This window comes from Scleropages formosus, chromosome 15 (assembly GCF_900964775.1).
Source record: "Scleropages formosus chromosome 15, fSclFor1.1, whole genome shotgun sequence".
NCBI classification, from domain to species: domain Eukaryota; kingdom Metazoa; phylum Chordata; class Actinopteri; order Osteoglossiformes; family Osteoglossidae; genus Scleropages; species Scleropages formosus.
In genome coordinates this window covers 2070036-2084845 of record NC_041820.1, presented here as the reverse complement: position 1 = coordinate 2084845, position 14810 = coordinate 2070036, and the positions used below count along the sequence as shown (strand labels likewise).

The 14810-nt window shown below is 49.8% G+C and overlaps 1 protein-coding gene across 3 annotated transcripts in view; it reads right to left on the bottom strand.

The window, feature by feature from the left end:
- Positions 1–388: 388 nt before the first annotated feature.
- Positions 389–14810, bottom strand: part of ldah (lipid droplet associated hydrolase) — a 60676-nt gene continuing 46254 nt past the window's right edge. For 2 of the 3 annotated variants that reach the window (XM_018734187.2, XM_018734179.2), the window contains exons 5-6: positions 3911–3993; positions 587–1042 (exon numbers count right to left, since the gene is read on the bottom strand). In XM_018734187.2, the coding sequence (XP_018589703.2) occupies positions 851–1042; positions 3911–3993 (275 nt within the window). In that variant the 3' untranslated portion in view covers positions 587–850. Of the gene's footprint in view, positions 1043–3910; positions 3994–14810 lie in introns of all 3 variants that reach the window. The other variant, XM_018734170.2, reaches the window with a different exon arrangement.

The following is a 14810-nucleotide window of genomic DNA, read 5'->3' as shown; positions in this document are numbered from 1 at the left end:
GTTCGGACATCCGGGAGGAGCTCAGAGTAGAGCCGCTGCTCCTCCACACTGAGAGGAGCCAGTTGAGGTGGTTCGGGCCCTTGGGCACCTCCCTTTGGAGGTATACCAGGCACGGCCAACTGGGACAAGGCCCTGAGGTCGGCCCAGGACCCGCTGGAGGGATTATATCTCACAGTTGGCCTAGGAACGGCTGGGGATCCCAGCTGGAGGAAGTTGCGGGGGACAGGGGTGGCTGGGCCTCTCTGCTACCCCTGCTGCCACCGCAACCCTTTTAGGACAAGCGGGACAAAAGATGAGGTGAGAATTTTGACAGATTTTATTAAATGTTTTTGTATTCAGAGCTTTACACTTGTAAACCAGTCAAATTAGTGAAATAAAGGTTTTTTTTTTTTTTTTTTAACAACTTGTGATTCATTTCTCCCAATATACTACCAGCCTTGAAACTAGAAAGAAAATTTAGGGACAATCTGAATGATGAGGCTGGTGCAGAGAAAATGAGGATTCCTTCAGTTCTGCGCTTCTAAACATGTATTTTTGTGTTATGTATTGAGTTATATGCTTGAAAACCAATTTGAATATTTAAATTCAGTTATTAGAAAAATCATCCTGCTGATCAACGAGCCTCTTTTACCATTTTTAAAATTTGGAAACTGTATATAATACCGTGGTGACAGGGACGGTGTGGTCATTCCGCGCTGTATGAGCAGTAGAGTAAGAGTCACCGGTCCTCCTTACCACTGGTCATATTCCTCAATCTGTAAACAAGCAGCTAAAACAGGCCGAAGGTCTCCTTCGTCCGGCGGCTGCTCTGTAAACGAGGTGTCCAGGTGAAGAGGTACTGCGCTCCCACTCACAGGCCCTGCAGATCGTCGCGGAGCCACTTGGCTGCCATGGCAGCCACTTCCCGCCCAGAGTCCAGGACGAAGGCGTGTCGGAAGCCACGACTGCACAACTGGATGTTTCCGTCGGGGAAGTCCCTCTTGATGTCCTGGTAGTACTGCACTGGGCACCAGTGGTCAGTGGCTCCGTAGTAGAACACGAGCTGGTGGTTAAACAACACGTCAACATCCTGCTGTGTGACACAGCGGCTCGCCACCGGGGGAGCTTCCATTCCCCGCGATGACCGGAATCGGCAGTGACCGCGCTGTAACGCCTTTCCACAAGTGTGCGCTCTTTGACACTACGACCACAGATGTTCCCCCGCCAACATTCACTGTGCTCCCCGAACAAAAAAAAAAGCAAAAGTCGTCAGGAAGTGGTGGCAGAGGTACTAGGGCTCAGTGGGTCTCACGTTTACCGTTTTGTGGACTTCATCTGAGATGTTTGGACAAACGTGACCCACCGCGGAGCAGCTGCACTCGCCGGCCCCAGCGCTGGACGCTAACTGGACCCAAGTGGGCCCTTCTCTTACATAACGATGGTCTGTTTTGGCCGTGTCTTTGGTGTTTTCATCGCCAGCAGCGATATGTACGGTTATTTTATGACCTCCTTAAAGAGGGTACATCTGTTACTTAAACGGTTTGAGTTTTGTGTTAAAATTTTTGTTTTGCATGTCTGGCCTTTTGCTTCTTTTTGGGATCATGGCGTTTTTTTTGATGTATGTGTGGTGTTTTTTAATGCGTTAAAAAGTGGGCAGTAGAGTAAGAGTCACCGGTCCTTCTTACCACCGCTGGAACTATAATGAGGAAGCATTTCGAATGACTTTCATAGCTCATGAGATCATCATTTGTACTCATGTCACTCAGTGGCTGTATCCTGTGTTTTACAGTTGTTTTGAAGGTCTCTTAAGGTCTTGTCCACTAAGTACAAGTACAAATGGTACAATGAGAGTGTCCTTTACATGTCTTCCTGAGAAACCACCATTTGCAGCAAGTAAGACTTGAGAATTTCCTTCACGATTTTGTGACACGCAGACTGATGCGCCCCACTTGGTCACCATTGTGGATACTTTTTGTTTTCCCTTGTTATGATCGCTAGAACGGTTCAGAGTAGTGAGTGTGACGCCGATGGGATGGGACTCGCTGGCCACGCTGACGGCCAAGTGCTGTTTTACACAGCACTTGGAGCCCCTGCCTGCGCACTGTAACGTGCTACTTTGCATATATTCCAGACTCAAACAGACCCTGTGCTGTACATGCTGACAAACTTCCATTTACTGACGATAAAATTCCAGAATATTCCACACATTCCCAGTAAACCCTGCTCTTAACTCACTCTCGTGAGTGATGCCTCCCTTGCAAGTGTGAGCGTCGGCTGGCCTGGAGCCACAGGACAGCTTGAGTGACCAAATGATGGACAGGTGGGGAAAGAACGAGCTGTTCTGGTATAATTGGACACGACAAACCCAACCATCGGGAGGTAATTCCACCAAAGGGGATCCTCAGCCATTAAGGAACACGGCAGTTGAGGCACCATCTCCAGAGCACATCCTAAAAAACACAGGCTTAGTAAGGGACAAAAGCCCTCTGATGAAGATGGAGAGCAACGCAGTGTTTCTCCTGGATGCAGATCCCACAGTTTGGACGGTATGATGTCTATGATTGAAGGGAGTACATGAGATCAGGATAAGCAGGCTTTTTTTTTTTTTTTTTTTTTTTTTAAGAACTATGGTATCACCTTTTTTAACCAATGAGAGATAAATGCCAATAATGCAAAACTTAAAGCCCTTGGTTTGCAGAGCTTCTGGTTAGCGTCAGCCGAGGCCCCCTGTGGAGCCAACCACTGAGCTGCCCGAGGGGTTGTGTAAAGGGTAACCTGGATTCCTTCCCTTGTGAGAACCTCCAGCAACAAACAGGGGCATCTGTCTTTGTCTGAGACCAACGGGTGTGTCCCACACGTAATGTAGGTTTATCTAAGTCCCAGTGGTTGTGTCTGGAGCCAGGCAGGTGTGTTTAAGGGCTGGTGGGTGTGTCTGGAGCTGGGCAGGTGTGTCTAAGGGCTGGTGGGTGTGTCTAAGTCCCAGCAGGTGCATCTAGGGGCCAGTGGGTGTGTCCTAGATTCCACCTTAGGTGTGTCTAGAGCCTGGTACATGTCTAGAGCCTGGAGGGTGTATCTAAGGATCAGTGCGGACGTCTAAAGGCCTGTGGGTGTGTCCCACCCATCACCTAAGGTGTGTCTAAAGACCAGTGTGTATGTCTGAGAGACAATCTGAACACAGATGGGTGTGTCTGAAACGTGTTCTGGAGATTGCTGGATGCGTCTGAGACATGGTAGGTGTGTCCGAGGCCTGAAGAGTGTGTCCCGAGACCTTGTGTGCTCACTGAGGTTTCAGAGGACACTGGCCGCTTCCTGCCAACGTGTCATAGGACACGGCGAGCTTTCTGCAGAAAGGGTAATGGGCAGGGTGACTTTAACCGGACCGTCCCCTCGGTCCTCAGTGCCGAACTGCTGGTCCATGCGCCTGGCTGCGCTCGGCTGGACACGGTCCTCCAGTCTGGCCTCGGACGAACTGAAGATGTGAGGTTAATAAACAACAGGGTACGGTCTAGGCCCGCCACCTGGCCAGCTCCTCCCTAGGACCATTCAACGGCTCACTGCTCTGTTCCTATCACCGCCGTTACTCATGCATGTATTGCTAGCGAGGTCCCGACACAAAAATTAACCCCTTTAATAATGTCAGAAAGAAAAGTAGGAAGGAATTAAGGAAGGAAGAAAGCTTCTCAGCATTCTCTCCCGGTCCAAATTAAGACCAGGAACCGCTTCTCTCACTTATGGCCGTTCTCTTAATCGTTATTAACCTGGCATTAGACTGGTGACTCTACGGTGGCTTCCCTTACGGAAGAAATATTGACAACATAAATAGGAATCCTTCTGTTTAGTCACTTCTGACGACCGTGTTTCAAGAAGATGCCGATAGCAGTTTCAACACCTGTAACAGGATGCTGACAGTGAAGGACAGGTGGGCCGTTACCTTGTCCAGGTTCTGTCCGATGGTGCAGCTGTCTCGTTCAAGGACTTGTACCATTTCTTGGCTCCCCATGTACATGGCATTGGCTGAGGAAAGGGCACAAGTGAAGAAGAAAACAAACAAGAGTAAATACTTTCAGTCCCGTTAATCAGGTGGTGATTGTATAAGCAGCGCAGCACACCTGGGGAAAAGAACCAATGAGATCGGGTTTCCTCAAGTCCCTTCAGCGACTGAGCGGTGTACGAATCAGGTGGAGGGAAGAGGAGAATGAGGAGCGCGGACTGCTGGTGGACCACTGGGACCCATGTTCACCGGCACCGTGACACAACACACAGCAGCGAAAAAACACAGTGGGGGAAGGGGGGGATGGGGGGACTTCCTCTGAGCAGGACACACCCAGACGCCTTTGATTGTGTCATCCATCACCTTCCATCCACAGCGCGGACTTTTATTAAAGCCAACAGAGACCCGACTGTGCGGAATTTCTCCTTTTCCAGCTTGTCAGTTTCACTTTTTATCACATTTACCGGAAGTGCCCAGTTTTATTCGGGGGAAAATTAAACAAGGTGGAGCTCACATTGTATCACACACACACGCACACACAGGTGCACTAACACACACTGACATTTACATTCATTCACTTTGCAGACGCTTTTCACCTGACCCGTACTCTTGTGTGCTGGATTCACGAGCTCACGCAGGACGATACCATGGCGACCAGCATGTGCTCCCATGGGAATGGCCTGTACTGTGTCGCATGAAGGGCATAAATATTTGGCAAATAAGTGTTAATATCCCCCCCCTCCCCCCCCGCAATCTTCCCACCAATCCATCATGCCACCACCTTCTTCACCACCCGCTACCAGATCAATCCCAATCCAAGTAGCGTGGCTGCGCTATGAGGTGTACCTCGTACCTCCAGGTGGGAGAAAAGCCCCCCATTTACCCTAGAACCAAAATGCGGGGGGTGGAGGGGTGGGGGGACTGAAACACCGATCATAACATTCAAAACCAGCCAAAGCTCCGCGGGCGTGTGCCGCCGACTCGGACATCCATCATACTTTTGTTTCTCCGACATGTCAGAGCAGCTCCAGCGCTGGGGTCCCTGCGGACCGCCGCCACGGGGCGGGGGGCGGCGAAGGGGGGTCATGGACAGCGGGGCGGATGGCGGGCCGACGGAAACACCCCTCCGGAGCTCACACACGCGCCCTGGAAGCGAACGGAGCTCGGGAACAGATGTGCGGCACATATGCTGCAGTAATAGGGGCGGGACGGGTGGGTAAATGAAATAAAAATCCATATTGTGTTACGGCGCTGATTTCTCGGACCTGCTTGTCTTCTGGTTAATGAGTCACTAATTGGAATTACATCCCCGACGAGTGAAACACGGCTTCCGTTGGGCTGCACTTTCAAAGCCTTTCTGGTTGCCTGCTCACCACTTGAAAGCGCAGGAAGAAAACAGTTCAGGCTTGATTGAATCGTAGGAAACCTTGGGGATCTGCGGGCGACCTGCTCCAATCAGGGGCCCCGGGTGAAGAAACGAGCGATGGGGGGGTGGGGGTGGGGGTGGGGCACGCAAAGGTGAGGCAGGAGCCACTGGCTTGTGGTGAAGGTCCGAATGGTGCTGCTTCTTCAGCAGGGTGATGAGCGGAGCGTCCGATTCCTGTTCACGTCACCAAACCATAACGCGTTTCTCTCTGATCCTTTGGAGAAACTTGCAGGCCACAGACATACACACACACGCACACAATGACACAGAGCTGCTCAGGCCACCCATCCCCCAATTGTGATATGAATATTTGAGCAGATGAGACCCTGATTTATGACTGAAGTATCAATGGTCTTATGTTCCCCTCTTCCTCACTCTGCTGCAGTGTACTTTCCAACAGCAGGAACAGGGAAGGAACAGAGGTAAAACCTGAGCAGAGCTTTGAACCGCTGTGAAGGTCTCTGAGGAGAGATAATACTGCTCTACCACCAACTACCAACACAGCAGGAATGTCAAGCTCCTCGACCTCTGGCTGCTTGGTGGACCCACTCACAGGGGTCCAAAACAAAGTCAATAGGTTCTTGGTTTTGATCCTGATGTGGTGGAATGAGCTCCGTGTCCCTCAGAGCTGCTGAATTCTTCCCACATTCAAGAAGGGTCTTGAACTCACCTCTCTGACATTCACTTCTCATCTGATCTCCTGACGACTCCATAAATGAGTGCAACACCAGCTGCTGTGATTATCTACGGATTTGCTATTTGAATCTATGCTCCATAGGTGGTGTCAGGTGAGCTCCTTCGGCCCCTCAGAGCTGCTGAATCCCTCCCATCGACACCATCTGCTATGATTATCTACGTATTTGAATCTAACTTCTATAGGAGCTACTAGAGGGATGTAAACCACCAACATGGTGGTGTCAGATACACAAGCTGTGTGTCCATAATCCTGTGTGTGTGCGTCTGTCTTTGTCTGTTGCTGATGCACTTTTGTTCACTTTCAGTTGTACGTCACTCTGGAGAAAAGTTTCTGCCAAATGCGTAAATGCAAATGTAAACAATGCGGGCACCCCAGGACGGCGGGAGCTCGCACCTGAGCGGCCGCCCGTGCGCCGTTCCACACTGTACCGTTACGAGCCGGTGCCGCATTCCAGTCGTGGGTTTTATCTCTGTCCGTAAATCTCCTCGCCCGCCGCTCTTTCCAAGTGCGTAAATTACATCGTAAGAACATCCCGTCGCCTCCGACGACCTCTGACCCCGTACGAGGCAGAACACACTCCTTTTTCTCTCCTCCTGGTCACACTTTATTGGTGCACCTGGAAGTTCGCGCATCGGGTTACAGCCTCATTGTACTTTATGTCTTCACATCCCTCCTGGGGGGGGATTTGACAGCATTAAACCGCAAGGCGGTGAGGCTGCAGCCCCTGGCAAAGAGGGCTCATGGGAAACAATGGGGCTCTTGTAGATGTACAGAGAGGAGGAAACACACCACGGGGCACACAGCATCACACACGTGTACGCGTCTGCCGGCTGTCGCCGCGTGCAGGAACACACACGGCGTGACAGGAGCTGCCCAGCTGCCACCCCCCCTCCCCCGGCTCGTATGCTTTGCAGAGGGGTGAACGGGTCCCTGTGTTACACTTTGAGGGACAAACCCCAACCCCAGACGCGCACACACACACGCGCACACACACACACACACCATTACTCATTCGCAGATGGCCACCTGCAACCCCACCTTCACAAAAAGAAAATTTCTGTCAATATTTACCATAAAAGCCACCGACCCCCAGATACATAAGGAACCCAAGAGATCCTCACCGTCCCACTTTTAACACCCTGCAATAAGCTGTCCGAAACCTTGCAGCTCTAGGACCCGGGTTTGAACCCCATCTCCTGCTACTCTGAAGAGACAGTCAGATTGACCCAGCTGTATAAGAAGGGTAAATCAGGGTAAATTAGCAGCTTGGTGCAAAAATGTCACTGAGAGTTTGGAGTCGGACAGATGAGGTGAATAAACAATGACACGTCACTCACAGGCGCATCGGGGACCGTCCTGCTGAGGACACACAGCTGGTGATGACTACCGCCGGTCTGTATCAGCGACGCTGCGTCGTCGCCGCACAGGCCTGTGTGTCACCAGCCACAGAGCCGAGCGCAGTGTGAGGCGTGCGGGGCTTTGAGTTCGGCTCCTCGTCATTTTACACACATGCGCTCGCGCACATACACACCCAATGGGCTGCAGTGACTAAGGGGCCAGCGGAACGAGGCCTCCTCTCTTCATCTGGACCCCACTTACAGTAAGCGAAGCCCCAAGTAGACCCGTGTGTCACGTCTGCACGCCGACGGCCACCTCACTCAGGCAGCGGTCAGCTGGGAATTCTGGGTAATGGGAATATCTGCTTTCACAGAGCAACAGCAACTCGATGACTAAGGGCACAGGAAGACAACTTTTGCAGTGGTCAAAATGAAACACACACAGGGCACAGGAAGGATGGACGAGTCCCGGGACACGTGCGCGCAGAAACACAGACGCACACAGACGTGCAGAGACACACACAACCACATGCACTTGGCAGCGTCCAACTTCTGCCTCGCCTCCCACATTAAACTCCCGGTGATTAAACCAGCCGTTAACCACCCCCCCACCTCCCCACCGCTGTCGCTGACAAAGGACCGGAGCGAAGGTGCGAATGAGTGGAGCCCCCCCCCCCCCCCCCCCATCTTCCCACGCACAGCTGGAACGAAAGCTCCCCACTGCTTCAGCATTAACCCACTCTGGGCACTTATTTACTACACGCAGCGGCGCGTGGCCCTGCTTCTGCCAGATAGGGTACGCACATGTACACACACACACACACACACACAAATAGAAAATGAGGAAAAGCACAAGTGAAACACTCCTGTCCTTCTCTGTGTACAGCACTTCTCAAATGGTAACTTACTGCAATTTCATGTGATAAACAGCAGGAGGCGTTGTGGTTAGTGCCCTTGCCTTGTACTCAAAGAACCAGGTCTTAATCCCATCTCCTGCTGTGGTACCCTTGATCAAGGTACTTAGCTTGAATTGATACAGGAAAAATGACCCTCCTGGCTAAATGAGTAAATCAATGTGTGACATGTGGGAAGACACAGCACTCACAAATATACAATATACACAACACATGTGCAGAATGGAGAATAACACACTTACACCTGCTTAACATGCTGGTAACCATGCAGCGCTAACAGTTACACCATGTTACTGCTAACAGACACCCAGTTGCCATGACTCCCCAACTGAAGTCCTTGTTTGACTTGCCCTGGAGTAAGAGATGAAAAAGGATCGGTTGTGACTCCTTTGTCCCTGACACCTCGTCCAGGCTAAGGGTTCCAAAACAAAGGCTACTTGACCCAGACATTCAGGGTCAGAGTCCTTCGGTCCTAAGAACCAGGACATTTGCCCCCCCCCCCGTGTAAATGTATAAATGTGGTAAGTTGCCTTGTGTCAGCTAAATAAATAAGTATTCCCACCACCCAGAAGGTAAAGGTAATGACCTGTACAAGAGCGAGTAAATGATGGGGGGGAAGGAGTTGTGGGGGTAGGGATGCAAAAGGGGTGGGGGGGCAATGTGAGCTGTGATCTAGGAGACATCTCCTGCAGTATCTCACTTATCTCTCAGCTCCCGGCGTTCTTGGCAGGGACAGGCATTCCATCCCGCTCGCGGGTCCTCACACATGCCCCTGGTTACCATCAGGTTGGGGGGGGGGGGGGCACAGCAGCCCAGCCAGAATCCCTGGAGGGTAGTGCCCTTGAGCAATGTACTTACCCTGAACTGATACAGTAAAAATTGCCATGCTGTAGAAATGGGCGCATAATTATCTGGAGCTTAGTGTACAAACCTGATAAGGTAAATTGCTTTGGAGGAAAGTGTCACAGAATGAAACAAATGTGAAATGTCTAGTTTCGGTCACGCTAAACAAGCCCAACTGCTGATTGGTCGCTGATCAATGAAAATGGAAAAGACACACTGCAGTCTAACATAATGCCAAAGTGAGAGGACGCAACCTTGTGGGCCGCTGCCCCAGGGACAAGGGGGCTAGAGGACGGAGACGGGGAGGAAAGGGGAGGAGAGGGGAGGGGAGGACAGCCAAGCTCTCGGTAAACACTGTGAACAAACTGAAAACACAAGCAGGCTCCTGGCACACAGTAGCGCCTCCACCGTTTTCCTTTCTTTCCCTGCCGTTTGGACGAGCGCTGTCAATGGGAGCAGTGTCCTCAGACCAGCCGCCTGTTCACGTCCACACGGCATGCGGGACAGCTGGCCACCATCCTTTTATTGCATGTGTCTCCAAGGGTTAGGGTAATCTCTGCAAATGGCCAATGTTATCTGATGCATAAAAGGGAAAAAATACACCAGCTCCTCATGTTACAAACATTTCAGTTTAAAAAATTTAATTTTTAAAGAAATTTCTGCTGAAGACCAAAGGCAACCTGCATTTCCACATCCAGCCATTAGTTGGCAGTAAAATGCACTAACAAAGAACGGAAAGAGAAAACCTGCGTTTAACTCACTTCCATGGTGTTTAAGGCTCGTTTCTGGTGTTCCTGAGTATTGCTGATAAATAAGAAGACCCAGAGTGCTAAATTTAATTAAATGAAAATGAATAAAATGAACTGGACAATAACTGGCATTCAATGGGAGATGATGGAGAAAATACATTTTTATACTCATACACTGCCTGTCTGTCCGAACCGCTTGTTCGGAGCCTAACCTGGCAATACAGGGAGTGGGGCTGGAGGGGACACACCCAGGATGGAACGCCAGGCCATCGCAAGGCACCCCAAGCGGGACTTGAACTCACCGGAGAGCAGGACCTGGTCCGACCCACTGCGTCACCATGCCCCCCCATTTTATACTCACACACACACACACACACACACACACACACACACACACACACACACACACACACATTTTCAGAACCGCTCATCCCATACGGGGTCACGGGGAACCGGAGCCTACCCGGCAACACAGGGCGGAAGGCCGGAGGGGGAGGGGACACACCCAGGACGGGACGCCAGTCCGTCGCAAGGCATCCCAAGTGGGACTCGAACCCCAGACCCACCGGAGAACAGGACTGTGGCCCAACCCACTGCGTCACCATGCCCCCCCATTTTTATACTCAGTTATTTAAAAATTGTTTAATTTGCACAACCTTACCTGTAAAAAAAAAAAAAAAACTTCATTTATAATTTATTTATTTATTTACCAACCTTCTATTCACTGTGCTGAGACCAAAGGAGCCTGAAAACTGATAAATATTACGGGATCAAATGGTAGCAACTGGAAATGAATAGGAAATTGTGTAGGGAACATTTTTATTCTAAAAAATTTTAAGTGAATTCATTTTAAAGTAGCTGAATGTTAATAAAATAAAATGAAAATATTACATTGCAATGGACTAGCGTCCACTCCTGAAGGTACACCCCATGCCTCCAGGATATGCTCAAGAAGATCACGACCCTACGCTGGACAAACGGTTACTGTTAATGGCTAGATGGATGAGTAAGAGAGTATTTTTTAAATTTTATTACAGCTTTTTCAGGGATTTTTATGGAATCTAACCTGTAGTAAATGAAGGGACGCATGTATTATGCAGCTTTTATTGATTGTGACTAAGTGGCAAACGTGGCCCAGAAGTTATGAACAGACTTCCTGCCCCAACTGTGCTTGTAAGTTGAGGAGCCAGGGTACCAGTAAAAAGGAACAGAAGAGATACACTCAATGCCCCCCCCGCCAAAAAAACACACTCAGAAATCAAGTGCTGGTAGAAGTTAGGAATGATAAATCATCTTCAGTCCATTCATCACAGCAGGGTGACTCCTGACTGGTGGACAGGTTTGGAGCACAAAGGAGGTGGGGAAGAAATGATGATTTAACAAACGGAGAAAAAACATGGGATGGTACTGAAAAGATGTGTAAAAGTCCATGAGGGTGCTCATGTGGACCTTCCCCATGTTACCTTAATCGCCCTCATGCGGTCAGCCACTCTGCAAGCCCCACCTGGGGGAAAACCTAGTCTAAAGCCCAGCCATAAGTTTGGATTTCCACCGCAGGGTTTCTCAAAACAAACGCGTCCCAGAGTACGAAGTCACGGGACATGGTGCAATATAATGACAGGAAGGCCGGGACAAGCCGTGGAGAATCGAGAATCCACAGTACCGGGTCGCAGTCGCTTTCTGACATTAACTTCCAATATTGTAGCAATATCACACCACGCCACAACAGTCCTTCTGCAATCCACTTGCCTCGCCTTCCAAATCGCACCTCGGGGGTATTGCTCAAGCAGCGGAGTGGACGCCCCGCATCGTTCTGGCCATTTTCACCGTGTGGAGAGATACGGCCCCTCCGGGCAAAGCGAACAGCAGCTACGCCGTTCCCAGACAACGGTAATGAGGCATCGACAGGCTGTAAAAGATGGTCATCTTCACTTCTGTGTGTTCTCTCATTAGCCTACAGCTGCCAACTCAACTGCTCCTGTCTTGGAAAGGAAGTGAACCCAGTTGTTGGTCCGTTACAAGTTTTAGGTGCCTAATATCCAAGATCCAGTGCTGTCTCCTCACTCAGGTGGGGTAAACATAGTAAAAACACATCTTCTCCCATGGCTGTACTGTTCATTGCTTATCCCTCCTCAGTCAAAGTGGGGTTGCAGGGGGCACAGTGGTTAGACCTGCTGCCTTTTGAACCCCAAAGACCCAGGTTCTAATCCCTCCTCTTGTTGTCATACCCTCAATGAAGTGCTTGCCCTGACCTGATACAGTAAAAAGTTCCCTGTATTATAAATGGGTAAATTACTGTAATAAACAGACTATAGTGTGGTAAAACATGCTCAGAGGAAAATGCCGATCCCCAAATGCACCCGCCATGCCACCCACCCAAAGGAATATAGGCCAGCTTCGCATTTGCCGGGAACTATCATAGATGGCAAGACTCGAACCTCAGGCCACAATGCAGGGCTCATACAAACTTATGAATAAGAGGAAGAAACCCTGCTTGAGTCTCGTTGAAAGGGTCCAACAGCAGGGCCCCTCCTGGACTACTTCACTAATAGCAATCTATGAGACTGCAAAGCATTTGTATGAATTAATCATCGACAAAAGAGAAACCTGCAGAGTTTCTGACCTTGTTTTCCCACAGTAAATGCCACAGAGACACAGGTCTTGCAGTGTTTCTCGAGGTACCGAACCCATTTTCAAAAATACCCTTATACGTGCCCCAAAGCGCTCCGAAACACATGAGCCAAGCCAACTGGTATGAAACAATAAGATAAAATCTACTCCTTCCGTTGACACACACACACACACACACACACACACACACACACACACACACGCAGACACACACGCACGCAAACTAGAAGTCTAAAAAGCCTGCACAGCAAACACACCAGACTGCCTTTAAAAAAGAGCAGGGAAGAGTCACAATAAAGCGAAGAAGGAACGCTCCGCATTCCAGCCCAATGACAAAAAGTCAGAGTCTTTTCTGCACGAGTGTCTACAGCCGTGTACAAACAGTGTACACACACGCAAAGGGCATGGCAGACAGGGTGGGATGCCACCTGGCACCTTCCGCAGGATGACACGGTTCGCAGGCAGAACAGAGGGTGTGTCGTCGTCGAGGGCACTTCGCACCCGCGTCTCCTGGCAAAAATGTTCGCTCACGAAAACAGAGCCATTAGGAAGGCGACTGGCATCACGCCGTATAAGGACCTGAAATGCAATGCGGGGGGAGGGTCCGTTCCATGTCCATCGCAGACAAAGGTCAAGTGTGGAGTCTGGAACATCAACACGCACGCGCGCACACATGCACATACACACACAAGCATATTCTCTTGGGTGCCTGTTGTAAAAAAGCTTAGAATAATAGGCTACAACAGGAGGGTGAGCAGGACAGATGCCCAGAGAGACTGTGGATGAGACTCTACTGATGGTCCTCATAAGTGAAGCACTGCACTTTGTGGGAGTAACGAAAGAGGACAGAGGATCACTTATACTTAGATTTGCTCATTCAACCACTGTTTCATTCCAAAGGGACTTACAATGTTATAATGATCTACCCGTTTATACCGCAGGGTAATTTTACCGTGTCCATTAGGGTAAGTACTTTGATCAAAGGCACTACAGCAGGAGGCAGAAGCCAAGCCTGGGTCCATGACCCTACCTGCTAACAGTGAAGCTAAGCACTGTCCTATGACAAACCATGGCCATCAGAAACGTTCTTCTGATTTGCCCTTGGCATTTCGGTGCCGTGACCCTGGTCCATGTGAGACCGCGCCAGCCCACCCCGCTCAGGATGCTGTTCGCCACGGCAATTTAGCGGTCGAGCGGAAACAGGTGGCCGCAGACGTCCGCCGAAGAGCTCCGACGAATCCGATGAAGGATCCAGCGCCGGCGAGCTGAGCACAAGGTGCCTGTCTGGGCCTCCCGTCGCCCCGAAAGAGAGCCCCAAACCATGATTTGAAGGCAGCGCCTCTTTTTCCTCGTGGAAAACATGTTTCCCGACCGAGACAGATGTTCCTTAAGCGCACAGTGGCCTCGCGGTTCTTAGGTGACCGACGCAGGGGAGGTGGTGGGGGCGGTGGGCGCAGCTGAGAGTTGTCAATTGACCGCAATTACAGACACATTAACTCGGTTCCATTAGGAGGGACTGTGGAAAAATAAACTCTGAAATATAGCAGGAAGTTTAACCTAATCAGAACATGTTTTCTTAATTATACCTGTCAACTTACCATTAATTACACACACAGCGCTGTAATGTGATCAAAGACAAATGGTTCTTAAAAAAAATGATCAAGTAAGTGAACAGCGACCTGCGTGCATGTGAAAATGACACGAGTAACCTGGGTATCGGGGCGTGCAGGTTGTGCTCATTTCAAACATTTTTACGCCATTACTTAAGCCAAGATTTTCTTACACAAAACATGATATGAACAGAAGCACCATCACTTTCCAAAGTGAACCACAGATATTGTAAAAATTAATATTTCAATAAAGGGAATATATTCAACCTTCTACAAAGTAACGTAGCGCAGTGGGTACCATACAGTTAAAGGTCCGGGGTTCAAATCCCACTTCCCATTTCAGTACTGTGATCAAGGAATTTACCCTGCACAAACAGAGTAAAAATTAACCCTGCTGCTCCAAGTGAAAAAGTGACCTCAGGTACTACAGAAAAATCATGATTGATGAAGGTCTTAAGTCCATCAGGAGCTTCTCCTTGTTGTCAAGGCCCAGATCACAACCCCTCATGGTTCGTACACTGCCAGTGTAGGTGACAAAAAACCAAACACAAATGTAACTGCTCCTCTTTGGACCGCTGTACACAAAGCTCCTCTGACTAATGAATAATTATTATAAATATTGTTACAGTCGGA